The 26,237-nt window shown below is 64.1% G+C and overlaps 2 gene segments (V, D, J or C); both read left to right on the forward strand.

Annotated features, from left to right (window-relative positions):
- The first annotated feature begins 5,889 nt into the window (after nucleotides 1–5,889).
- Nucleotides 5,890–9,886, forward strand: LOC113267143 (immunoglobulin heavy constant epsilon-like). The segment is given in 6 exon segments: nucleotides 5,890–6,238; nucleotides 6,418–6,741; nucleotides 6,832–7,152; nucleotides 7,226–7,558; nucleotides 9,574–9,722; nucleotides 9,803–9,886. Coding segments are annotated over 6 exon segments (1,560 nt in total).
- Nucleotides 9,887–16,202: 6,316 nt separating this feature from the next.
- LOC130541831 (immunoglobulin heavy constant gamma 1-like) lies at nucleotides 16,203–26,237 on the forward strand. The segment is given in 7 exon segments: nucleotides 16,203–16,358; nucleotides 19,720–19,998; nucleotides 20,287–20,331; nucleotides 20,466–20,789; nucleotides 20,898–21,221; nucleotides 23,193–23,323; nucleotides 25,317–26,237. Coding segments are annotated over 7 exon segments (1,239 nt in total).

Below are 26,237 nucleotides of genomic sequence, written 5' to 3' on the forward strand. Positions count from 1 at the left end.
GGATCCGCCACAAGCCGACCCCGGACAGTGATATAACACTGGAGTGCAAAAGCATCCCACACCGGGGGCCGGGCGGTAACTCCCAGAGCGGCAGGGCCAGGAGGATCCGAGGGGAGACAGAAGACGGGTAGGAGATAGAGACACATGCACACACACACAGACTCTCACGCACACACAGGCTCACGTGCACACAGAGACACACGCACACACAGACTCTCACGCACACACAGGCTCACGTGCACACAGAGACACACGCGCACACAGGCTCCCACGCACACACAGGCTCACGTGCACACAGAGACACACGCACACACACACACAGGCTCCCACGCACACACAGGCTCACGTGCACACAGAGACACACGCACACACAGACTCTCACGCACACACAGGCTCACGTGCACACAGAGACACACGCACACAGAGGCTCTCACGCACACACAGGCTCACGTGCACACAGAGACACACGCACACACAGACTCTCACGCACACACAGGCTCACATGCACACAGAGACACACGCACACACAGGCTCCCACGCACACACAGGCTCACGTGCACACAGAGACACACGCACACACAGGCTCCCACGCACACACAGGCTCACGTGCACACAGAGACACATGCACACACAGGCTCTCACGCACACACAGGCTCACGTGCACACAGAGACACACGCACACACACACACAGGCTCTCACACACACAGGCTCACGTGCACACAGACACACACACACACACACACACAGGCTCTCACACACACACGAGCACAGCTGAGAAACACGTTCAGATGCAGAGTCTGTTCCAGGTCAGTGAATAAAGGAGCAGCATTGTGGGGCCTTGTAGGGCACTGTGCAGGTAGGAAGCTGTGATGCCAGAGCAGGGCAGCCTGGAGGCTGAGGGCACGGTGTCTTCTGGGTGGAACAGCCAGGTCTACTCCCGCACAGAAGGGGGCATGGGCAAGAGTGGCTCCTGGAGGCCAGGACAGGGCCACAGCCCCAGAGAGCAGCAGAGCGGGGACAGCACAGACTCAAATGCTCAGAGCTGAGCACCCTTATGGGAATGGGGAAGACATGAGAGCCATTCTCCTCCAAGACCAAGGACCCCAAGCTGGTCCAGACTAGAGACAGGGCCCACCAGCAGCAAGAGGATGCATCCTGCACCTTCAGCATAGAGTCAGGAGACCGGCTGGGCACGGAGCCCTCGGCCCCACACCAGGGGAAGAAGAAGTAGGGGGACGCCAGGGTGGCCAGGGCTGCCAGCGGAGCCTGAGCCCAGCCTGATCCCCTATGAGCAGGCTGCAGGGCCTGGCAGCACCAGCCCTGGGGCCATGGGGGCAGCAGGCTCTGGGGTGGGGCTCTGCCTGCCCTGTGGTTTCTCTCAGAATCGTGGGCCCTTCCAAGGAACTGGGCGCTCCCCCCTCTGCCTCCCACGCAGCACCTGTCCCCAGGGCCAAGGGCGGGGTGGGACAGACCGGGACACACTGCCCTGGGGGACAGGGAGGTCGGGTTGGGCCCTGTCTCTCCCAGGCCTCATGCCCAGGCCTCCCAGAGCCCTGGCTCTGCCCCATGCCTCCCGGCCGAACCCCGAGGCAGCATGTCCACATCATCTGAATGAGCCCGAATGGCCCTCCGAGGGCACCAGGACTGACGAGGCCACCTCTACGCAGCCTCCAGCACAGGGACTGCTGGCCCTGGGCATCCTGGGTCAGGAGGGAGGGATCCTGATGGGTCCCGCTGCAAACTCGGCACAAGGCCTCGCAGGAACTCGCACTGTGAACGGGGTTGGCAGGTCCCCGTGGCCTCCCCTGCGTGTGTGCCCAGGCTGGCGGCAGGGATTTGTGGGCACGCACAGGCCTGCAGGACATGAGTGCGCCGTGAGGGTGAGGCCCAGAACAGCGCTTCACAGCTGCCCCAGCACAACCGAGCCAGATGCCCGTCCACGCCCCCCGTGGTGAGCACCCACAGAACACACCCACGGCACAGTGCACTCCGGGCTGCGGCACAACAGCCGTCCTCCAGAGCCACCGGCCAGCCTCACAGCCAGTCCAGCCTGCCCTGGACACACCACCCGGGTGCAGCCCCAGGAAGAGCCCGGCTGCAGGACACGGACTCAGGAAGAAGTGTGCGGGCAATGGCTGAGGTCCCCTGCCAGTGGGACGCCAGGCCAGGGGGGGCCGCCTGTCCCCAGGGGACTCATGCCCCGCACACTCACCCCCAGAGCCTCTCCTCCAGGCAGTGGGACACAGGAACAAGGGAACGTGCCACAAGGACCCCTGCATCCACGTCTCAGGCACGTGGCCACGAGGCTGTGGCTTCTCGTGCCCATGTCCCCCCTTCCTGGGGCACCCCAGTGACCACCAGCGTGTGTCACAGGGCACCGAGTCAGCCGTGCCATCGAGGGACAGAGGCCACAGCTGGGCAGCAGGGGCCACGGACAGGAGCCCACTGCGTCCACGGCACAGGGGCCTCACCTGTGACTCCAATGTTGCTAGACTGACTTCCCAAGAACTTAAAGAAAGGGGAATTTCCAGGGCTGCTGAGGCCCCTGGGGGTTCCCACCCCATTTTTAGCCAGGGCACTGAGGCAGAGCTCCCCTCCCCCCAGGCCCTATTATCTGGACGCAAAAGTAACAGCCATGGTTACTAATGATTCACCTCATCCTTCCCGGAGCCCATCCAGGGAGCTGCAGACAGCAAGGCCGGGCCCCAGTGGAGGACCGGGAACCTCAGGTATCCCACCAGGCCCCTGCCCGCCCAGCAGGGACAGAGCCTTCTGGTCACTGCTCATCTCCCAGATGTCTCTTCCCTGCACATGGTTACATGGGAGCAAGAGACTGCCCAAAGCTGACCTGGAGAAGACGAGGGGCCGAGAACCTCGGACACGACAGGGCTAGGGCAGCACCCAGGGCTAAGACGGTCAAGGACCCCGCAGAGGGCGTGGATGGGGCCCTGAGCATGGATCTGCCTGCAACCAAGCAGGGCAATGACCGCCAGCCCAAGGCCAGGGGAAAGCACCAGGGAGCTATCCCTATGCTGGACTAGGTGGCAGGCTGGACTGGCGCCCATCCTCAGGTGTGTGAACTGGCTGGCCTGAGCCGGCCTAAACAAGGTGGGCCAGGCTGTCTGTGCTAGGCCCCATGCAGCTGGAGTAGAAGGAGTTATGTGGAAGGGGTTGACCTATCCCTGGCTCAGTGGGCCCAGGCTGGTCTCTCTGGGCTCCGCTAAGCTGTGCTGCCCCAACTGGACTGAGACGGGCCAGGCTGGGCTGATTTTACAGGACCAGGTGGGCTAGGGGAAGCTGGGTTGAGCTAAGCTGGGGTGAGCTTGGTGGACAGGGTGGGGTGGGAAACCCTGGCCTTGCATAAGCCTGGCTTGACCAGCCTGGGCACTCGCGCCTGAGCTGGGCTCTCCGGAGCCAAGGTGATCTGAGCCGAGCTGGGTGGATGGAGCCTGACCCGGGTGAAATGCTCTCCTCGGTGGGGACCGTCCTGGGCTGGGCTAACTGGGATGGATAGGGCTTGGGCAGGCAGGTTTAACTGAGGAGATCTGAGGCAGCCTGGAAGGACAGTCCTGGGTTGGCTCACCTTGGCTCAACTAGCTGAACGAGGCTAACCTGAACTGTGTTGCACACAGCATTGCTGAGCAGAGCTGAGTCAGGAAAACCTGGGCCACCTAACCAGGGACCAGCGAGACGAGGTTGGCAAAAAAAGGGGCTACCTAGACCTAAATGAGCTGAGCCTGTCTGACGTGGGCATAGCTGCCTCATCCGGGCTGTGCTGACTAAACTGGGCTGCACTGGGCTGAGCAGGACTGGGCTGAGCTGGGCTGAGCTGGGCTGAACTGGGCTGCACTGGTCTGGGCTGAACTGGGCTAAACTGGGCTGCACTGGGCTGAGCTGCGCTGAGCTGGGCTAGGCTGGGTTGGTCTGGGATGGGCTGAGCTGACTTGGGCTGAACTGGGCTGAGCTGGGCTGAGCTGGGCTGAACTGGGTGGGCTGCACGGGGCTGGGCTGGGCTGAACTGGGCTGCACTGGGCTGAACTGGGCTAAGCTGGGTTGAACTGGGTGGGCTGGGCTGAGCTGACCTGGGCTGAACTGGGCTGAGCTGGGCTGAACTGGGCTGAGCTGGGCTGAACTGGGTGGGCTGGGCTGAGCTGAGCTGGGCTGAACTGGGCTGAGCTGGGCTGAACTGGGCTGGGCTGAACTGGGCTAAACTGGACTGTACTGGGATGAGCTGGGCTGAACTGGGCTGAGCTGGGCTGAACTGGGTGGGCTGGGCTGAGCTGAGCTGGGCTGCACTGGGCTGAGCTGGGCTGAACTGGGCTGCACTGGGCTGAGCTGGGCTGAACTGGGCTGAGCTGGGCTGAACTGGGCTGAGCTGAGATGAGCTGAACTGACTTGGGCTGAGCTGGGCTGAGTTGGGCTGCACTGGGCTGGGCTGGGCTGAGCTGGGCTGAGTTGGGTTGAGCAGGACTGGGCTGAACTGGGCTGCACTGGCCTGAACTGGGTGGGCTGAGCTAGGCTGAGCTGAGCTGAGCTGAACTGACTTGGGATGAACTGGGCTGAGCTGGGCTGAGCTGGACTGAGCTGGGTTGCACTGGGCTGGGCTGAGCTGGGCTGAGTTGGGCTGAGCAGGGCTGGGCTGAGTTGGGCTGAGCAGGACTGGGCTGAACTGGGCTGCACTGGCCTGAACTGGGTGGGCTGAGCTAGGCTGAGCTGAGCTGAGCTGAACTGACTTGGGCTGAACTGGGCTGCACTGGGCTGAGCTGGGCTGCACTGGGCTGAGCTGGGCTGAACTGGGCTGAGCTGACATGGGCTGCACTGGGCTGCACTGGGCTGAGCTGGGCTGAACTGGGCTGAGCTGACATGGGCTGCACTGGGCTGCACTGGGCTGAGCTGGGCTGAACTGGGCTGAGCTCGGTTGGTCTGGGATGGGCTGAGCTGGGCTTAGCTAAGCTAGGTTACACTGGGCTGAAGTGGGCTGGGCTGGGCTGGGCTCTACTGAGCCGAGCTGGGCTGTACTGGGCTGAGGTGAGCTAGGCTAAACAGGGTTGGGTTGAACTGGGCTGATCTGGGCTGAACTGTGCTGAACTGAGCTTAGCTGGGCTAAATTGGGTTCAGCTGGTTGGTTTGGCCTGGCTGCATCGGGCTCCCTGAGGCACAAAGGGTGGTGTAGGCCCAGTGGTTGGGGTCATGGGAACAACACGACTGCAACCGACCAGGTGGGATGAACGTGGCTGGTGGGCTGAGTTGGGCCGAGCTGAATGAATCTGGTTGAATTTGTGGACTGAACTCGGATGAGTTGTCTTGCTTGAAATGGGATATCCTGGGCTGACCTGGGCCAGGCTAGACCAAGGTGGGCCCCTTGACCTTAGCTGACCTGAATCGGGCAGAGCTAGTGAGGCTGGTTTGTCTCACTGGTCTCCGCGGTGCACACACAAGGCCATGGGACTGGCCTCCCTGCACAGGCTGGCAGAGTGGAGCTGAGGGGCAAGGCCAGCATGAGCTGGGGTCTGAGCTCCAAGGCCAAGGGAGCACAGGCAGGCTGCAAACCCAAGTCACCAGCTGGGGGAGGAGTGCTATGGTGTCTTCTCCTCTGTGAACGGGGCCACTAGTCAGGCTCCCTGAAAGCCCTGCAAGGACCAGAGAGGCCTAGCTGGTCAGGAGAGGAGGGGTCACACACCTCCACTCCCCAAGAACCCCACACTCCTGCCCCTCAGGGCTGAGGGCAGGGAATGCCGGTTCCCAGCAGATTTCGGGAATAAGGGAGGTTCCCCCCAGGATGGACAAGGGGTCCCAGAGCCTCCTCCACTCTGCCCCATGCTTCTCCTTCTCAGACCCCCACCCAGGGGCCTGGGAGCGGGACGCCCCGGGTCAGCTGTGGGCCCGGCATGGGACGGGGTGATCGTGCCAAGATGGGCACTGACACTGGCCCCATCCCCACAGCCTCCAGCCGGGACCTGTCCGTGTTCCCCTTGGCCTCCTGCTGTGACATCGCCAGTACCCCCTCGGTGACCCTGGGCTGCATGGTCTCGGGCTACCTCCCGATGCCGGTGACCGTGACCTGGGACACAGGGTCCCTAAACAAGAGCGTTGCCACCCTCCCCACCACCTTCCACCAGACCTCCGGCCTCCACAGCGCCATCGGCCAGGTGACCACCTGGGGCGAGTGGGCCAAGCAGACGTTCACCTGCAGCGTGGCTCACGCGGGGTCCCCCGCCATCAACAAGACCTTCCGAGGTGAGCCAGGCCTGGGCTGCCCACACGACCCCGGAGGGAGGAGGGACCGGCTGAACGGGAGCGGTGCGTGGGCTCCCACACTGCCATGCCTGGTAGTGCCCGGCCCACATGGGGCCTAGGCTGGCGGGCGAGTCCTTGGGCTCAGGGAGGCCAACGCCATGCTGCCACCTCTACCCTAGCATGCGCCAGGAGCTTCACTCCGCCCACCGTGAAGCTCTTCCACTCCTCCTGCAACCCCCTCGGCGACACCCACACCACCATCCAGCTGCTGTGCCTCGTCTCCGGCTACGTCCCGGGGGACATGGAGGTCATCTGGCTGGTGGACGGGCAGAAGGCCACAAACATGTTCTCGTACACCGCGCCCGGCACACAGGAGGGCAACGTGACCTCTACCCACAGCGAGCTCAACATCACCCAGGGCGAGTGGGTGTCCCAAAAAACCTACACCTGCCAGGTCGTCTATCAAGGCTTGACCTTTAATGCTAACGCTCGCAAGTGCACAGGTACGGCCCCCCACCCCCACCGACTCCCACACACTCGGGCTCAGAGAGGGGCCACCGCACGCCCTCACGCAGCCCCTCCCACACACGCAGAGTCTGACCCCCGAGGCGTGAGCAGCTACCTGACCCCGCCCAGCCCCCTTGACCTGTACGTCCACAAGTCGCCCAAGATCACCTGCCTGGTGGTGGACCTGGCCAGCACGGAGGGCATGAGCCTGACCTGGTCCCGGGAGAGTGGGGAACCCGTGCACCCAGGCAAACCGGAGGAGAGGGCTCAGTTCAACGGGACAATCAGCGTCACGTCCACCCTGCCAGTGGACACGGAGGACTGGATCGAGGGCGAGACCTACCACTGCACGGTGACCCACCCAGACCTGCCCAAGGACCTCGTGCGTTCCATCGCCAAGGCCCCCGGTGAGCCACAGCCCCAGGGCAGGGGGTGGGCCTCCCGGGCGGGAGCCTGGGCTGACCCCACACCTGTCCCCAGGCAAGCGTGCCGCCCCGGAGGTCTACGTGTTCCTGCCCCCGGAGGAGGACGAGGGGACCAAGGACAAGGTCACCCTCACGTGCCTGATCCAGAACTTCTTCCCTGCGGACATTTCGGTACAATGGCTTCGGAACGACAGCCCCCTTCAGACAGACCAGCACGCCACCACGTGGCCCCACAAGGTCCCGGGCTCCAGGCCCGCCTTCTTCGTGTTCAGCCGCCTGGAGGTCAGCCGGGCGGACTGGGAAGAGCAGAACGCTTTCACCTGCCAAGTGGTGCACGAGGCGCTGTCCGACTCTAGGATCCTCAAGAAAACAGTGTCCAAGACCCCCGGTAAATGACGCCCCTCCCCCACCCGCTGCCCCCCTCCCGGCTCCCTCCTGCTGGGGCAGGGGCGGGGCTGACCAGGCCTCCCTCCCTCATTCTCAATAAATACTGCAGTGTCCGCTCAGAGCCCCGGGCACAGCCATTCTTGCGGGCAGGCAGGGTCGCAAGCAGGGAGGTCTTGGCACAGAGGAAGGGGCCCCCAGCAGAGGGGACAGGAGGGGGCGCAGCAGGGCTGAGGCCGGGCTCGGCCCACCATCGCCATCCAAGTCATGGGGCCTTCCCTGCCACCCCACTAGGGGTCATGCCCACTCAAAGGAGTCCGAAGAGCTGGGGCGGCTGGGGTCCCCGCAGAGGGACCAGAGACTACAGACCCCATAGCCCCTCCCTCTCCTGAAGGCCCAGAGGCCTCAGCCTCCAGCCAGCCCCCTCCCCAGTCTCCTGCCAGCCCTCTGGACACAGACAAGTCCCTATCGCCAGCCCCAGCTGCACACAGGCCCTCTGAGTGGAGAAATGGACCAAGTCACACCCCCACACCGGTACCTGCACGCAGAAACCCCACTGCCCCACCTGTCCGTCCCCTCGCTGTCACCTCCCTCCTACACGCGGACCGGGCAGGCCTCTGACCGCACACTGTGGCCAGTGCCAAGCCTGGTCCCACACCCCACCTCCAGCCGCATCCTGCCTGCCTACTGGTCACCCAGACGGGGGTCAACACCCTCTGCCCTGCTTTCTGCTCACCGCCGTTCCACCCTGATGGATCCCGGGACCCCCAGGGCTCACCCGAGTCTCCCTTCAACCACACCAAGTCCTAGGGAAGCTCCAATATCGCCACGGACCACCAGCACCCACGTGGTCACTAGTGGCCTCCCACGGCCTGCCCTGTCACCCAGGCTACTCCCTAGCCCTTTCTCACTGTCACACCTGGACCAATGTATCCATGATGGACGTGGAGAGGCCTCCTACCCCCACCTGGCAGTCTCCTCCAAACCCTGGCCTCCCAAGTCCAAACCCTCCTTGTCATCCTCTCCCCAGGGACCAACACACACACCCACACCCACACGCACATGGCTAGAGTGTGGACTCTGTCTCCTCCCTCACTGCACCACACCCCAAACAGGCCACGGGCCCCATCCCAGGGCAGGAGGCTGAGGGGCCAGAGCCAGGCTCCAAGCCCACCCCTGCCGTCACCACGCCTCTGTGCAGGTCTCCAACAGCCCTAGGCCCTGTGTTTCAGCCGTGCTCACACACACACACACACACACACACACACACACACACGTCCATGTGAAAAGCGGCACACACCTGGCCCACACTCCGCGCACACAAGGTCGGAGGCACCCGGCTCCGACGTGCCACGCGGGAGCCCCAGGGCCATGCACACGCCACACCCTCACTCATCAGCATGGAAGCCCACTGTGCAGGGGACGGTGGGCCAGGGAGGAGGAGCCCGGGGACACCGGGGGCCCGGGATAGGGCCGGGGGCAGCTCTGGGCACCTCGGGCCTCCACGAGGTCCGCACGGACCAGCCAGCCCCCCGGAGCACCCACGTCATGGATTCCCGGGGCTACCCCAGGTCCTGTGAGCTCGGCTACACAGCTGAGCCCCTCAGGGCTCCGGGCAGGCTGCAAATGCGTGTACACGTCACAGAGGTCCTCAGGCTGGCAGGAGTAAGACTGAGTGGGGACGGGGCTGGGGGACGGGCCGGGGGCCACGGGCCGTGCAGGGACAGCAGAGCCGCTGGGCGGTCTGGGCCAGGGCTGCGGGTGGGGACCCACAGAGAGCGGGTCCCTGCCACACCTGCAGCCCCGCGGGGCATTGGACCCCCGGCCACCAGGGCCGGATGCAGAGCGGGTGGGCTGGGCGGCTGGACTGGCCGGCCTGCCACTGCAGCCACCAGCAGGACGGCGGAGGCCAGGGCGTCATGATGCTCTCCTCTCCTCGGGGTGGGGGGCCAGGCCTGCCGACCCCACCAGCCCGTGCGGGGGCTGCGCCGGGGCCGGCTGACCGGCCCGTGCCCACAGAGCTGGAGCTCCAGGAGCTCTGTGCGGATGCCGCCGAGAGCACGGAGCTGGACGAGCTGTGGGCCAGCCTGCTGGTCTTCGTCATCCTCTTCCTGGTCAGCGTCAGCTATGGAGCCACCGCCAGCCTGTTCAAGGTGGGAGCCTGGAGGGCCACGGCCAGGGCGGGGCAGGCCCGGAGGGAGGGAGTGCGCCCGGCGGAGCCGACCTCACGCACGTGCCCTGCCCCCAGGTGAGGTGAGTCCTGGCCGCTGTCCTGCAGGAGAAGACCCATGCCAGCCGAGACTACGCCAACGTCGTGCGGCCCGCAGACTAGGCCCGGGCACAGAGCAACGAGGCCCTGCTTTCCCCTCCCCGTGTCGCAGGCGGTCTGCTTGCCCGCCGTGGGAGGCGAGGCCACAGCCAACACACGCTGACCAGCACGCAGACACGCAGACGGCTCCAGCTCAGCTCCAAGGCCCCAGGCCCCACGGGCACCTGCCAATCACAGCCCCGACCCCAGCCCGCTCTGGGACAAGCCCCTCCCATGCAGCGACCTGAGCTGGGCACAGGTGCTGGCCCCTGGGCTCTCCCTGGTCCTGGGGGTCAGGGCTACTTCTGCTCTCACGGAACAGCCCCCAGAGCACAGGGAGGGGGAAGCCCATGGCCCGCCCACCACTCAGAGTCCAGAGCCAAACCGGGACTCACAGTCCAAGTCCAGTGCGGGACCTCGGCTCCCACACTGGCTCCCACCTCCACGGCACCGGGTCCAAGTGCCCTGCCCCTGCCCAGCCCCGGGCCCCTGCCCAGCCCTCCTGCCGGCCACTGGCAGCTCCCACCCTGCACAATGCCAGGACAGAGAAGAGCTGCTGGGGAGAAGCCACGGGACGGCTCGGGGCTGTGGCCAGGACTCCTGGGGTGGGAGGAGGGGTCTCCCAGCAGAAGGAGCTTCCCAGGGGTCCCGCCTCAGCCAGCAGCGCCCAACCCCATCCACCCTGGCCTCCCCTCTCGCTCCGAGCTTGGCAGCCCTGTTGCCTTCCTTTTGAGTCCCTCAGTAAAGTTCCTTTTTACAAATCCCATGCCGCCCGAGCACGCTTTGGGAGAGGTATCTACCCCCCTAACGATGTGGACAAGCGTCCAGAGGGAAGGGAGCAGAAGGCCCAGGTGGCCAGCCGGCTGCTCCCTGCGACAGTCCCTTTGACACCCCCAGAGGCACCCAGCTCAGTCCCTCACACCTGCTCTCCTGGTCTCCAGCCAAGACTCACCACCCTTTCCCACGCTGACATGAAAGGCACGGTCTCCCCTGGACACACCCAAAGCAGCTACTTCCGTGGTCAGCGCAGGAGGCCATAGGAACACAGCTGCACAAGCACCAAGCCCAGAGCCACCATGGGCCTCCAGGGACCGCCGGTCGTCCCCCCAGCTGTCCACCCCCTGAGCGCACACACACAGACCAAGCCTGGGCCCCCATCCCGCCAGCCAGCCTGGAGGTCCCCATGAGCTGAGCGAGACACGAAGCAAGAGCTGTCGGGGGCTGGCCACCGCCGTCCTCAAGAAGAGGCCTGAAGAGCCCGGAACGCAGGAGCCAAGGTGCGGGACAGACGGCCAGCTGGCCAGGCAGTGTTGGGCTTGAGGCTGCGCCCCTCTCAGAAGAAAGAGGTGGTTTCCCGGCCTGGAGACCCCGTCCCACTAGGGTCTCTGCAAAGTCCACTGGAAACGGGGAGACTATGTGAACACACGTGATGAGAGGCAGGATTCCCTCATCTACCAAGAGTGCTCAGGACCCAAGACAAGGAAAGACGTGAGCAGCCCGGGGCGCCCTCTGGGCCCTGTCTGGGGCGCGTGAACTGTAGGTACCACGGCTCAGGGCCCGTGGCCACACGTCCAGCGCACAAATCCCCAGTCCTCTGGACGGGAGATTCCACACGTGGGGACGGCCCTCTGGAGACAGGCTCCATCCCTGACGCTTGTCACACGGACTCAGAGGCGGACTCGGTCCCGGACCAGGGAGGGAAGTGAGCGAGGCTAGCGTGCAGGCTGACGGGGGTCGGACCTTGGCCGCTGGCCTCCCGCCCGGGGCACAACTCCCAGGACCCGGCAGCTCCGAGGCTCATTCCCAGACCTGGAGGGTTTGGTCTAAATAGAACATCAGGGAAGCAGGGGTGCGGGCTGAAAACAGGACGAGGCCACGGCACGGCCCCACCCGGCACTCATGCAGGGACACACGCCGTCTCAGGAAACCCACCCCCACACTGATCAAATAAAGGAGATTTTCAGCTTTAAGGCCATTCTGGAGCACCCAGCCAGGCTCTACTCTAACTGGGACCAGAGTCACAGGGATGTGACCAGACCTCAGAGCAGGGGCTCCATCTCTGCCCCCAGCACACTCTGCATGTCAGCTTTGGCTGTGGACAACCTGCAGGAAACATCCAGATAAGTCCTCACAACGTCGGAGCCATGCAGCCTCGCACAGACGCAACAAGAGATGATCTGGAGCTTTCTGGAATGTCCTTGGTCACGAAGATCTGTACCTCCGATGGGAGAAACCCTGCCCTAAATGCTGCTGCCAGGGCCAGCGCGGGTCCCAGGGCTGTCCTCACTGGGCCTCCAGGAAAATGCTTCTCCTTCTCCCTTACAGTTTTTAAAAGGGGGTGCATGCTAGAACATGCCCTGTATTCTCCCCACGGGGTCTAGGGCCCATGAGAGCACAGCAAGGGGGGAGGAAAGTACCACGGACCTGGAACCTGGATAACGCCCAAAACTACACATAGATAGATAGAGAGATAGCTAGATGGAGAGAGATGGTTAGATGGATGGATGGATGGATGGTTGGATAGACAGATGATAGATAGATACAAATAGAAGATAGATAATACGTGGATGGATGGAGAGATGATAGATAGATTATAGATAGATAGATAGATAGATAGATAGATAGATAGATGATAGATAGATAATAGAAGTATAGATAGATGGATGGATGGATGGACAGATGATAGATACGTAGCTAAATGGATAGATAGATACATGTATATAGATAGATGATAGATAGATGATGATGATAGATATATGATTGATAGAAAGATGATAGATACAAATAGAAGATAGATAATACGTGGATGGATGGAGAGATGATAAATAGATGATAGATAGATAGATAGATAGATAGATGATAGATAGATGATAGATAGATAGATAGATAGATAGATAGATAGATGATAGAAATAATACAATTTTAAGGGAGTTTTGTTCATTTGGAGCTGACAAGACCCACACCCACCAGCAAGGTTCTCCGAACTCAGGCCTGGGTGCCTTCCTCCCATCTCCTGGACTGACGGTCCCCCAAGGGCAGAGCTGAGTGTCTTCCTTCGTCGACTGGTGCCCCAGGTCAGGAGACCTGGCCCGTGGACCCCAGCACAAGGAAAACAAGGGCTCCCTCACACCGGCCCTGAGAGCCAGAGGCCGTTGCACATGGCAGAATGCATCTCCCACAAGCCTGGGAGGCCAGTGTGTCTGTCACCGGTCAGGAGGGCCAGCGGGGTCCTGGCACAAGGGGAACACAGCCTGAGAGCAGGCCGCAGGGTGGACACTGCCAGGGATGCTGCCTTCACGGTCCCTCCCAGCAGGAAGGGGCTCCCTTCTCAGGGTCCCACAGACCCACTTGCTTTCCTTCTGTTATGAACCCAGCACAGTGGGCTCAATGCTGACCCCAAAAGCTATGTCCACTGCCTAATCCCTGCAACCTGTGAATGCGACCTCCTTTGCAAAAGGGTGTTTGCCGATGTGATTGACGTTAAGGACCTTCAGGTGAGATGGTCCAGCCCCTAAATCTGATGGTAGGTGTCCTTACCAGAGGCTGGGGAGGAGAGACACAGACAGAGGAGAAGCCCCATGAAGATGGAGACACGGGAGGGAAGAGTGGGTACAGAAGCCCAGAGGTGACCCTGACCCGTGGAAGGCGCTGGGTAATGCCAGGCATGGACGCTGACCCGTGGAAGGCGCTGGGTCACGCCGGGCACGGACCCTAACCCGTGGAAGGCGCTGGGTAACGCCGGGCACAGACCCTGACCCGTGGAAGGCACTGGGTCACGCCGGGCACAGACCCTGACCGGTGGAAGGCGCTGGGTAACGCCAGGCATGGACGCTGACCCGTGGAAGGCGCTGGGTCACGCCGGGCACAGACCCTGACCCGTGGAAGGCGCTGGGTAACACCAGGCATGGACGCTGACCTGTGGAAGGCGCTGGGTCATGCCGGGCACGGACCCTGACCCGTGGAAGGGGCTGGGTCACGCCGGCGCAGACCCTGACCCGTGGAAGGCGCTGGTCACGCCAGGCGTGGACGCTGACCCGTGGAAGGGGCTGGGTCACGCCGGCACAGACCCTGACCCGTGGAAGGCGCTGGGTCACGCCAGGCATGGACGCTGACCTGTGGAAGGCGCTGGGTCACGCCGGGCACAGACCCTGACCCGTGGAAGGCGCTGGGTCATGCCGGGCACAGACCCTGACCCGTGGAAGGCGCTGGGTCACGCCGGGCACAGACCCTGACCTGTGGAAGGGGCTGGGTCACGCCGGGCACAGACCCTGACCCGAGGAAGGGGCTGGGTCACGCCGGGCGCGGACGCTGACCCGTGGACGGTTCCAGTCGATGAGAACAAAGTGCACATCCGATCTCCTTCCTTACTTCCTGGTGATGGCCCAAGTCTACACAAGTCTACACATGGCTCACGCTCCCCTCGGAAAGTGCAGGCAGCACCCGTCCCCACTCCGCCATCACTGTGCCGTCACCCCCGTGACTTCCTTCTCTTACGACTGGAAGGCCGTGTTCCTTCACACAAGTTTCGGTTATAGACAAGGAGCAGGGACGAGCGTTTCCACACACCCCAGAGCCTTCCATGTCCCAGACTCCGCCGGGACGACGCGCTCGCGTCACGCTACGTTTGCTACGAACGCTGAGCCGGCCTTAGCAGATCCCGGGGAGCCGAAGCCCACGGTTGCCGCTGGGCTCAGCACCTGTGGTGGCCCCGACGGTGAGCCTGACCAAGGCACCCCGTGCCCCCCCCCCCCCGGGCCCCGGCCTGCGGGGCACTGTCCGTGGTGCTGCCCGGTCGAGCTGCCCCATCTCCTTGCCTCCGCAGCAATCCCCCTCCACAGAAGCTCCCTCTGCTCCCCGTCCCCTCCTCGCCCTGCCGCCCAAGCCCGGAAACGCCTCCTCTGCCCTCGTGGTTAGCGTGCTTCCCGGACGTGGTGCATGGGGATGGGGCAGCGTGGAGCCTTCTCCAGCCGGCCCCTGACTCGAGACGCCGCGGCCAGAGTGGGGTCCACACGTGCCCACGGGGGCTGAGGGCCCGGGCGGCTCCTCAGGAACGGGCCTGAGGAGGCTGGCGTGCGGGGGCCTTGGCCGCGGGAGCCCTGCTCCACCTTCGCCACAGAACACTCGCTTCCCAGTGGGGGGAATATCCAGTATCCGAGCCCACGGCCACTGCTTGAAAGAGGAGCTGCTTTCGGGAGCCCATACGGATTCTGCCCCCGTCAATCCCGAAGAGAGAAAACCCCAGCGGCCTGACGCGGAAGGGAAGCCAGGGTGGATTTCTCTCCCCGTCAGCACGACGGGGCACAGGCTGCTCTCCCCCGAGGCCCGAAGTCCGGCTCCCACGCGTGCACTGCGCACCCGCCTTCCAAATCGGTGTCCGAGGGAGACCCCGCTGTCCCTACCACACTCGGCAGGCCCCTCCTCCTGCGCTCCTCCACGCACACTCCGGATCCCTGCCTCCGTGCTACCCGGCACGCTCCGGAGCATTGGCGGGGCAAGGAAGTCCAAAAGCCCGTGCGAGGCCTTCCTTCTCCAGACACGGTCTAACAGCTGCAGGCAGGTGTCCCGGGCAGCCCCCACGTGCCCTCGAGCAAATCGCTCCTTCTTTCTCCTGGAGACTCTAAAAGGCGTGGACAGACCGGCACTGGGCCGCAGGGCAGGCCCAGGGGGAACCGCCGGCCCACGTGCTTCCGGTAGGCGGGGGGCGTTCCAACCACACAGGCTCCCAGATCAGGGGAGTCGGGGGGCAAGGGCAGACCCTCCCACGGGCCTCCCAGCTCTGCTTCGGGGGGCACGGCGAGACCCACAGAGGTTGCTGCCACGGTTTCCACTGGCTGAGTGGACCCGGGCCACGGCGCCTTCAGACACGCCGCCCTCCAAACATGCACTTTGAGGTCACGTAATTTCGAGCTGCAGCCATGGATGGAGCCCGAGGAGGACAGAACTCTACCTGGGGGACCAACCTGCTGTGTGGACAGGACAAGCCCGGGGCTGGTCCGCAGACTACGGGTGGGACCGTGTGCGCCCAGGCTGCGGGTCGGCGGGGGCACAAGGAGGAGCCCACCAGGGCTGGGGCAGCTCAGGGCTCAGCTGAGAGCAGGGTGGACTCGTCTGCAGGGGAGCAGGAAGCAGGCATATCCCTGCAGGAGGCAGAGAGCAAGAGCAGCACATGGTGGGGGGGTTCCTCTGCTCTCCCTTGGGCCCCCGGGCACCCACCACACCCCACCCCACACGCCCACCTGGGGAAGCCTTGGCCGTGCCCGAACTCCCCCCAGGCCCTCTGAGACAGAAAACACCCAGAAAAAAAGGGAACTTCAGGAAGCAAACCATGCCTCTTGGTTTCAATCCTGTTCTTAGTCTTCCCGGGGCTGCCTGGACGCTAGGAAGCAGGGCTGTGGGCACAGAGCTCAGCCACGTGTGCCTGGGCATCAGCAGGGAGGAGGCAGCATGCAGGGGCGAGCATGCCTGCAGGGGAGCCGCTTCCACAGTTGCGACCATGGTGAGTGGGGTCTGCACGGAGCCCGGACCGCGGGAGTGAGGTGGGACAGCAGAACCAGCTACAGGAGCTGACGGGAGACCAGGCCCTCAGGACCCCATGCAGGGGCTGGAGCAGCTGAAGCAACACAGGGAAGGCAGGCTGCCAGGGGTCCGTGGCACCAACCCAGGGCAGGCACGAGGGAGGCAGGGGAGGGGCTCACCCACGCCAACACTGCTGGACGCACCAACGCTGATGAAGGAACCCAGGACGGGGACCGTCCAACCATGACAGGCATAGTGGACAGAAGCCTGAGGGTTGCCCTTACCCACCGGTGCTGGCAGCCCAGGGGCTGGACCAGCCTGACCACTGTAGGACGAATGCCAAGGCGGACAGATGGGTCTGAGGTGAGGACACAGGGAGGGGCTGGCTCAGCACAGGGGATGCAGAGGCCACCACGTGGGCTAATGGTCCTGTCCAGGCCAAGGGAACCAGCTGAAGCCCCATGACAGGGTCAGAGGAGCTGCCTATGGGACCCTGGGCTGCATCCCATGAATAGGACAAGAGCAGAGCAGAGCAGGAGGGCCTGGCAAGGCTCCCGTGGGCTCAGAGCCCAGACAGCACAGAGGCTGAGCAGGGAGCTCAACAGCTACAGGAGCCCCAGGTGTGGGCGTCAGAGGCCTGACCTGGGCTAAAGGGTATGGGACGGGAGGCAGAGGCCAGGGAGGCCTAGGGACACAAGGAAGTCTGGGGCTGAGCTCAGGGACCTGTGTGGGAAAGACCATAGGGCTGGAGGGGCAGGGGGCTGCTGTGGTCCATGAGCTCCAAGGACTAGGGAAGACCAGCTGGAGGTGAGCAAGGGCCTGACAGGGCAACACAAGCAGGAGATGGGCCAGGAGCTCAAAGTAGCCAGCAGAGCTCCTGCAGTATGAACAGTGGTGGATGGGAGAGCAGGAGGGGCAGGGGGCTTCCCCAGGGGCTCAGGGAAACAGGCAGAGCCTGTGCAGGTGAGCAGGGGCAGGTGGGAGAGCGGGAAGGGCACGGGGCATCCCCAGGGGCTCAGGGGAGCAGGCAGAGCTTGTGCAGATGAGCAGGGGCAGGTGGGAGAGCAGGAGGGGCAGGGGGCTGCCCCAGGGTTCAGGGGAGCAGGCAGAGCTCCTGCAGGTGAGCAGGGGAGTTGGGAGAGCAGGAGGGGTCGGGGGCTACCCCAGGGGCTCAGGGCAGCAGGCAGAGCTTGTGCAGGTGAGCAGGGGCGGGTGGGAGAGAAGGAGAGGTAGGGGGCTGCCCAGGGGCTCAGGGGAGCAGGCAGAACTCCTGCAGGTGAGCAGGGGCCAGTGGGAGAGCAGGAGGGGTAGGGGGCTGCCCCAGGGGCTCAGGGGAGCAGGCAGAGCTCGTGCAGATGAGCAGGGGCAGGTGGGAGAGCAGGAGGGGCAGGGGGCTGACCCAGGGGCTCAGGGGAGCAGGCAGAGCTCAAGCAGGTGAGCAGGGGCGGGTGGGAGAGCAGGAGGGATAGGAGGCTGCTCCAGGGGCTCAGGGGAGCAGGCAGAGCTCATGCAGGTGAGCAGGGGCGGGTGGGATAGCAGGAAGGGCACGGGGCATCCCCAGGGGCTCAGGGGAGCAGGCAGAGCTTGTGCAGATGAGCAGGGGCAGGTGGGAGAGCAGGAGGGGCAAGGGGCTGACCCAGGGCTCAGGGAAGCAGGCAGAGCTCCTGCAGGTTAGCAGGGGAGGTGGGAGAGCAGGAGGGGCAGGCGGCTGCCCCAGGGGCTCAGAGGAGCAGGCAGAGTCTGTGCAGGTGAGAAGGGGAGGTGGGAGAGCAGGAGGGGCAGGGGCTGCCCCAGGGGCTCAGGGGAGCATCAGAGCTTGTGCAGGTGAGCAGGGGTGGGTGGGAGAGCAGGAGGGGCAGGCGGCTGCCCCAGGGGCTCAGGGGAGCACCAGAGCTTGTGCAGGTGAGCAGGGGCGGGTGGGAGAGCAGGAGGGGCAGGGGGCTGTCAGGGGTGCAGGGGAGCAGGCAGAGTTCTTGCAGGTGAGGAGGGGAGGGTACGAGAGCAGGAGGGGCAGGGGGCTGCCCCAGGGGCTCAGGGGAGCAGGCATTGCTTTTGCAGAGAACAGTGAGCTGGGAGGGCAGGGGCGACAGAGCTGCCCCCGGAGGGCTCCGGGTATGAAGGCAGAAGGACTGAGCTCACAGGAGCTTGGACCTGCTGTGAGCTGAGCAGGTGCAGGGGACAGAGACAGCTGAGGGCTCGGGCCCAGGTGAGCGTCCCTGCACATGTGGTACAGGGTGAGCTAGCCGGGCCGGGTGGACACGTTAGGGTGGAGACTAGAGCCTGGGTGGGAAGGTCTCTGGGGCAGAAGGGGCAGGAGTGGCCACCTTTGAGGCGCCGAGGGTGACCACAGGTCTTTGTCCCAGGGCCTGAGTCCTGTGCCTGACGCTCTTGGGGCCGAGGAGCAGAGGGTCGACACGCCCAAGCCAGCGGGGAGGCACGGGGCAGTGGGCCCAGTGGAGGAGAGAATCAGGGGCCGGATCGGAGCTAGAGGCAGGGCTGCAAGCCTGGGGTGTGGGTGGGATGGGACGTCAGGCAGGACCCTCGGCCTCAGCAGAGGGGATCTGGGTCAGAGGGCATAGGCCTGGCTGGGGTTGGGGGTCTGAGGTGCCCTGGGGTGCTGGCACCACGCAGGGGAGGACAGCCAGGGCACGGCAAGGCTCCCCTCCACCACGCTGAGGGTCAGACAGGCTCAGGGAAGACATCGGCTGAAGGAGGACTCTGGGGACGGCAAGGAGCTGGACAGGCCCCAGAGCAGGGATGGCCAAGGCCGGGGGCACTGATGGGAGGGGCCCTCAGTGAGCTCAGGAGGCCATGCCTGGAAGGCCTGAGGAGGGACCAGTGGGTTCGGGGCAGGGACAGGGGCTGGGGCCTGGCTGCTTCGGCTGCACAGCCGACGCAGAAGATGTGGGGTCTGCAGGCCAGTCGGCAGGCCTTGACGAGGGCTCTGGGCTAGGGGTCACGGGCAGTGGGTGGACACACGTTCCCCCTGGTCCAAGGCAGAATCAGGAGGGGACAGCAGGGCAGTGGCCTCAGGGGACCAGCAGGAGCTGGCTGCGAGCAAGGGCCACAGGTCAGGGCTCAGACAGAGGGCTTGGTCAGGCTGGACACCCAGAGGAAGCCTGAGGCCCACAGCACTGACCCAGGTGGTCACCCAGAGCTGACCGGGCTGATGAGTCTGGCACCTGTGGCCCCAGAGAGCTAAGCCAGGCAGCTGGTCTGGAGACATCCAGGAAGCACATGGGCGCTGGGCCCAGGGATACCCCAGGCCTGGGCAGCTGCTGTCCTGCCCTGACCCTGGCAGGGGTGAGACCCTGGTGCTCACACAGCCTCCTCTCTTGCAGCCTCCACCACGGCCCCATCGGTTTTCCCACTGGCCTCCGGCTGCGGGGCCACGACCGGCTCCACAGTGGTCCTGGCCTGCCTGGTGTCCGGCTACTTCCCCGAGCCAGTGACCGTGTCCTGGAACTCCGGCTCCGTGACCACCTTCCCGTCCGTCCTGCAGTCCTCAGGGCTCTATTCTCTCAGCAGCATGGTAACAGTGCCCTCCAGCCAGTGGCCCAGTGACACCTTCACCTGCACCGTGGCCCATCCGGCCAGTAACACCAACGTTGTCAAGAAAGGTGAGGATGGGCCATTGGGAGTGTGTCTGCTGGAAGACAGGCCAGGTCGGCTGGCCCACTGCACCCCAGGGCACAGGGGAGGCACCGCTGTCTCCCCCACCTGAAGGCCTCCCAATTCGGGGAGGAGGTCCTCTGGGTGTTGCTGCCTGGCCCACTGAGAGCACAGGCGGCTTACCCCCACTGCAGTCCCTGATCTGGGAACCCCCCAAGACCTGGTTGTCACCTACACCCACCCCAACCTGTGCCCACCCCAGGCTTCCAGTAACCCCCAGTCTGCTCTCTCCACAGTGATCCAAGACTGCAACTGTGTGACCCCACAGCCCCCATGCCGAGGTGAGTCAGCAGGGCCTTGCTCTCCACCCAAGCAGATGGCCCACACACACCACAGCCTGGTGGGGGGAATGGATGTTCAAGAGGAAGCCCACCCACACGCTGACCCCTGCACTCTCTCTCCCTTACCATCCCAGATTTGCTGGGAGGGCCTTCGGTCTTCATCTTCCCCCCGAAACCCAAGGACATCCTCAAGATTGCCCGAACCCCTGAGGTCACATGTGTGGTGTTGGACCTGGGCCGAGAAGACCCTGAGGTCCAGATCAGCTGGTTCGTGGGTGACCAGGAGGTGCGCACGGCCAAGACGAATCCACGCGAGGAGCAGTTCAACAGCACCTACCGTGTGGTCAGTGTCCTTCCCATCCAGCACCAGGACTGGCTCAAGGGGAAGGAGTTCACCTGCAAGGTCAACAACAAAGCCCTCCCATCCCCCATCGTGAAGACCATCTCCAAGGCCAGAGGTGGGCAGCAGGGTGGGGGTGCAGGGAGGGTCCGGGGTGGGGGCCTTGCAGGCCAAGACCAGCCCTTCATCCTCGGAGTGACCATGTGTGCTGACCTCTGACCCACAGGGCAGGCCCAACAGCCCAATGTGTACGTCCTGCCGCCATCCCCGAAGGAGATAGCATCCAAGAACACTGTCAGCATGACCTGCCTGGTCAAAGACTTCTACCCACCTGACATTGATGTCGAGTGGCTGAGTAATGGACAGGAAGAACCAGAGACCAATATCCAAACAACCCCGCCCCAGCTGGACGCGGATGGGACCTACTTCCTCTACAGCAAGCTCTCGGTGGACAAGAACCGCTGGCAGCAGGGAGAAACCTTCTCATGTGCGGTGCTCCATGAAGCCCTACAGAACCACCACATAGAGCTGTCCCTCTCCCAGTCTCCGGGTAAATGAGCAACATGCCCGGCACCCCTGCAAGCCCCCCACCCACGGGCTCTCAGGGTCCCATGAGGACGCTGCAGCCCCCACCCCTGTGTACATACCTCCCGGGCAGGCACCCCTGCATGAAATAAAGCACCCAGCACTGCCCTGGGACCCTGCGACACTGTCATGGTTCTTTCCGAGGCAGGCTCAGGACACCCGGGCCTCTGGGCGGCACAGACAGGCCGGCTCCCAGGCTAAGGGGTCACCACTGGTGACAGAGAGCAGGACTCACGGGGGCCTGGACCCCGAGTGGGCAGGTCTGCACAGGCTGCCACAGCGTGTGGCCAGGATTGCCTGAGGCAGGAGAGGGGACTTTCTCAGAGGTGGCAGGCGCTCCGGGCCGTCCCTCAGGCCAGGGGCTACCCAGGGCTGGAGGGTGTGGACAGGGATTGCAGAAGCCCCTCCAGAGCCCCCAGGGAAATGAGCGCACGCTCTTTCCCACCTCTGTACCAGCCCAAGCTGTGGGATGCTGGCCTGTCCTCCTGCCCTGGGCCCCCTGTCCCCTGGGCCTCCTGAGACATTGTGGCAGCTCTGTGCCAATGCAGTAGCCGTGCCTGACCCGTGTGTGGGGACAGGCCCTCTTTTGCCCTCAGCACTCCACAAACAGGTCCCCACCCTCCCTCAAGTGCGGGGGTCCTGCCTAGCTTCATCCTGCCTGGGGCCAGGCCTGTCCACTCGTGGGGACACTCCTCCTCGAACCCCAGAGGTGCAGAGGCAGGGGGCCCTGCGTGCCCAGGGGAGGGACCACCCCAGAGGCCCACTTGGACGCTGAGTCCACACCCACTGAAAACAAGCCTGTCCCGCTGAGCAGCGCCACCTGCACGCACACACACACTCACACATGTGCACATGCGGGTCCGTGCGCACACATGGGTGCGCACTCACACACATTCACACACGCATGCCCATGCACACATGTGTGTACACACTCACATGCATGTACATGCACACGTGTGCACACCGTGACGTGCACACTCACATGTTGTTGTACATACACACACATTGGTGCACACTCACGCACACTCACACACGCACGTCCATGCACACATGTGTGCGCACTCACGTGCATGTGCACACACACGTGTGCACACCACGACGTACACACATGCACACTCACACGTGATCGTACATGTACACACATGGATGCACACTCACATTCACACACATATACGTGCACATGCCCACTCACACGCCTGTACATGCACACTGTGCACACCCAGACATGCACACATGCACACTTACACACGATTGTACATGCACACGTGTATGTGCACTCATGTGTACACACACGCACATGTACACTCACACATGTGTGCACACTCGTGCATACATACATGCATGCACAAACTCGGGTACATGCTACATGCTGCACACTCACACATGCATGTCCATGCACACAGGCCTTACACACTGGGCCTCACACGGGACATCCGGCATGGGCCCAGACCAGAGCCGGTCTCGGGAACCCTCACCATGGACACCAGCCTGCTCCCTACCCCCTCCAACACCCATCAGCTGCTCAGCACCTCATCCACACCCTGACCACACTGACCAGCCCTCCTCTACCCCAGGGCACCTGCACCCCTCCCAACACCCACAAAACCCCCACACCCAGCTTGTCCTGACACTCCCACCTACTCATTCTCAAGGACACTCCCTGACACTGACCAGCCCTTCCCTGGACTCTGCTGACCCTCCCACCCTCTGGACCTGGCCCCCAGGGGAAGAGGCCACGAGGCGGTCAGGGCGCCTTCCCCCAGGGGTCCCCAGCACAGGGCAGAGCAGAGAGGGAGGGGGTCCCCCACTGGCCAGTCCCAAGCTGGAGAGCTGGGGGTGCTGAGGCTGGACCCTGAGGTTGCAGAGGGCTCTGACTGTCCCCCAGGGAATCACCCCCACGGGCAGGCACGGCACTGACCACCCCCTTCCTGTCCAGAGCTGCTCCTGGACGACAGCTGTGCCGAGGACCAGGACGGGGAGCTGGACGGGCTGTGGACCACCATCTCAATCTTCATCACCCTCTTCCTGCTCAGCGTGTGCTACAGTGCCACTGTGACCCTCTTCAAGGTGGGCGTCCCCACACGTCCCCTCACTGCGGCCTGCTGTCCCCACGCCATCCTTGTGCTATCCCCACGCTGTCCCAACATGTCCCCACGCTGTCCCCACGCTGTCCTCGTGCTGTTCTTGTGCTGTCCCCACGCTGTCCCAGCATGTCCCCATGCTGTTCCCATGCTGTCCACACGCTGTCCACACACTGTCCACACACTGTCCACACACTGTCCCCATGCTGTCCCAACATGTCTCCATGCTGTTCCCATGCTGTCCCCATGCTGGTCCAACATGTCCCCATGCTGTCCCCACGCTGTCCACACACTGTCCTCATGCTGTCCTCACGCTGTCCACACGCTGTCCACACACTGTCCCCATGCTGTCCTCACGCTGTCCCCACGCTGTCCACACACTGTCCTCGTGCTGTCCTCACGCTGTCCCAACATGTCCCCATGCTGTCCCCACACTGTCCCCATGCTGTCTACACGCTGTCCCCATGCTGTCCTCATGCTGTCCCCACACTGTCCACACACTGTCCTCGTGCTGTCCTCACGCTGTCCCAACATGTCCCCATGCTGTCCCCACGCTGTCCCCACACTGTCTACACACTGTCCCCATGCTGTCCTCATGCTGTCCCAACATGTCCCCATGCTGTTCCCACGCTGTCCACACGCTGTCCACACGCTGTCCCAACATGTCCCCATGCTGTTCCCACGCTGTCCACACCCTGTCCACACACTGTCCAAACGCTGTCCCAACATGTCTCCATGCTGTCCTCACGCTGTCCCCATGCTGTCTACACGCTGTCCCCATGCTCTCTACACACTGTCCCCATGCGATCCCCACGCTGTCCCAACATATCCCCATGCTGTTCCCACGATGTCCACACGCTGTCCACACACTGTCCACATGCTATCCCAACATGTCCCCATGCTGTCCTCATGCTGTCCCCATGCTGTCCCCATGCTATCCCCTCGCTGCCCCTCTGTCCCCTTGCTGTCCCCTCACTGTCAGGAACTCTACCAAACTACTGACCCCTCACTGCTGCCTCACTGTCCCCTCGCTGTCCCCTCACTATGCCCTCACTCTCCCCACTCTCCCCACACTGATCCCTCACTGACTCCTCACTGACCCCTTGCTGTCCCCTCACTGCCCCATCATGTGGCCCCGTTGTACCCCCGTTGTCCCCCTGCTGCCCCCTCACTGGCCTCCACTGCATCCTGCAGTCCCCTCACTGTTCGCCCACTGCGCCCCCGCTGTCCCCGTGCTCTCCGCCTAGTTGCCCAGTTGCTATCCCCCCGCCTTCCCCCCTCTGTGCCCCTGCAGTCCCACAGCTGCCCCCTCGCTGTCCACATCACTGTCCCCCCATTGTCCCCCCACTGCCCCCTTGATGTCCACCTCACTGTCCTCCCAACTCCCCCACTGCTGCCCCTCGCTGTCCCCCCACTGCCCACCACTGTCCCCTTGCTGTACCTTTGCTGCCCCTCACTGCCCCCCACTGTCCCCCCATTGTCCCCCCGTTGTCCCCCAGCTGCCCCTTTGCTACCCCCTTGCTGTCCCCTCACTGCCCCATCATGTGGCACCATTGTCCTCCCGTTGTCCCCCCGCTGCCCCCTCGCTGGCCTCCACTGCATCCTACTGTCCCCTCACAGTCCGCCCACTGCCCCCCCACTGTCCCTGCACTCTCCACCTCGTTGCACAGTTGCTATACCTCCGCCTTCCCCCACCCCGTGCCCCCGCAGTCCCACAGGTGCCCCCTCGCTATCCACATCACTGTCCCCCTGTTGTCCCCCCGCTGCCCCCTTGCTGTCCACCTCACTGTCCCCCCCGCTGCCCCACTGCTGCCCCCCGCTGTCCCCCCGCTGCCCACCACTGCCCCCTCGCTGTCCCCCGTGCCCTCCCCACCAGGCACCCCACGCACTTTCACGGTCCCGGGTGTGGGTGGCAGGCTCTGGCGGGAGGCGGTCCGTGGGGTCCAGGCCTCGCTCACCCCCTGGCCCGCCTGCTGCAGGTGAAGTGGATCTTCTCCTCGGTGGTGGAGCTGAAGCGCACCATCGTCCCCGACTACAGGAACATGATCGGGCAGGGGGCCTAGGGCCGGCCCTCTGCAGCAGGTGTCCAGGGCTGCCCTCGACCCCACACAGGAACCGGCTACATCCGTTCATGCCGCTCGGCCTGCTGCCAGGCCTGCTCCTCTGCCCTCCCACCTCACCACCCTCTGTCACCACCGCCACCCTGGGCCTGCAACTCCACCCTCCGGGCTCGTGGACACCGTGGGCTGCACCCTGGCCCTGACCCCCCGTTTGGAGGATCAACGCGACAGCAGGCTGTGCCCCCAACCTGAGCTGACAGACACTGGCTGACCCCTCCCCAGCAGCCACCGAGATACAGCTGGGGCCACACTGAGACATCGGGGCAGGATGGCCCTCACCGGGTCGGCCCCGGGCTGGGCATCCGCGGTCATCCTGGAGGAGGTGGACGGCCCGCGATCCCAGGGTCTGGCTGGCTGGGACTGGCCTCGTGCAGCCCCGTCCCGGCCAGGCTCCAGAGGGCAGGACACCCCCAGAGCAGGCACGTTGTCTCAGATCCTGAGGAAGCCACGGGCCACCATCACCCCACAGAGAAGCTTCCGACGTGCCATGAATGGTCAGTCAGACCTTCTCCACCAGTGGAGAACATGTGGAAAAGTCCCCGGGCCTGCAGCCACTGCAGGAGCCCCCAGGGACAGGCGGCACCATCCGGGGAAGGAGTGACGGCAGCCAGATGGGCCTCCTGCAGAGGCACCTGCTGACCTGGTCGCCAGGCAGGCGGGACGCAGCCTCAGTGCACAGAGGTGGACGGGTGCTGGGAGGCCAGGACAGCAGGCCCAGCCCGCACCGTCCTGTGGCCCGGCCCCGAGGCACGCTGGGCAGGAACGCCTGCTTGCTCCGGG

The sequence above is a fragment of the Ursus arctos genome, unplaced genomic scaffold (genome assembly GCF_023065955.2).
Source record: "Ursus arctos isolate Adak ecotype North America unplaced genomic scaffold, UrsArc2.0 scaffold_93, whole genome shotgun sequence".
Taxonomy (NCBI): Eukaryota; Metazoa; Chordata; class Mammalia; order Carnivora; family Ursidae; genus Ursus; species Ursus arctos.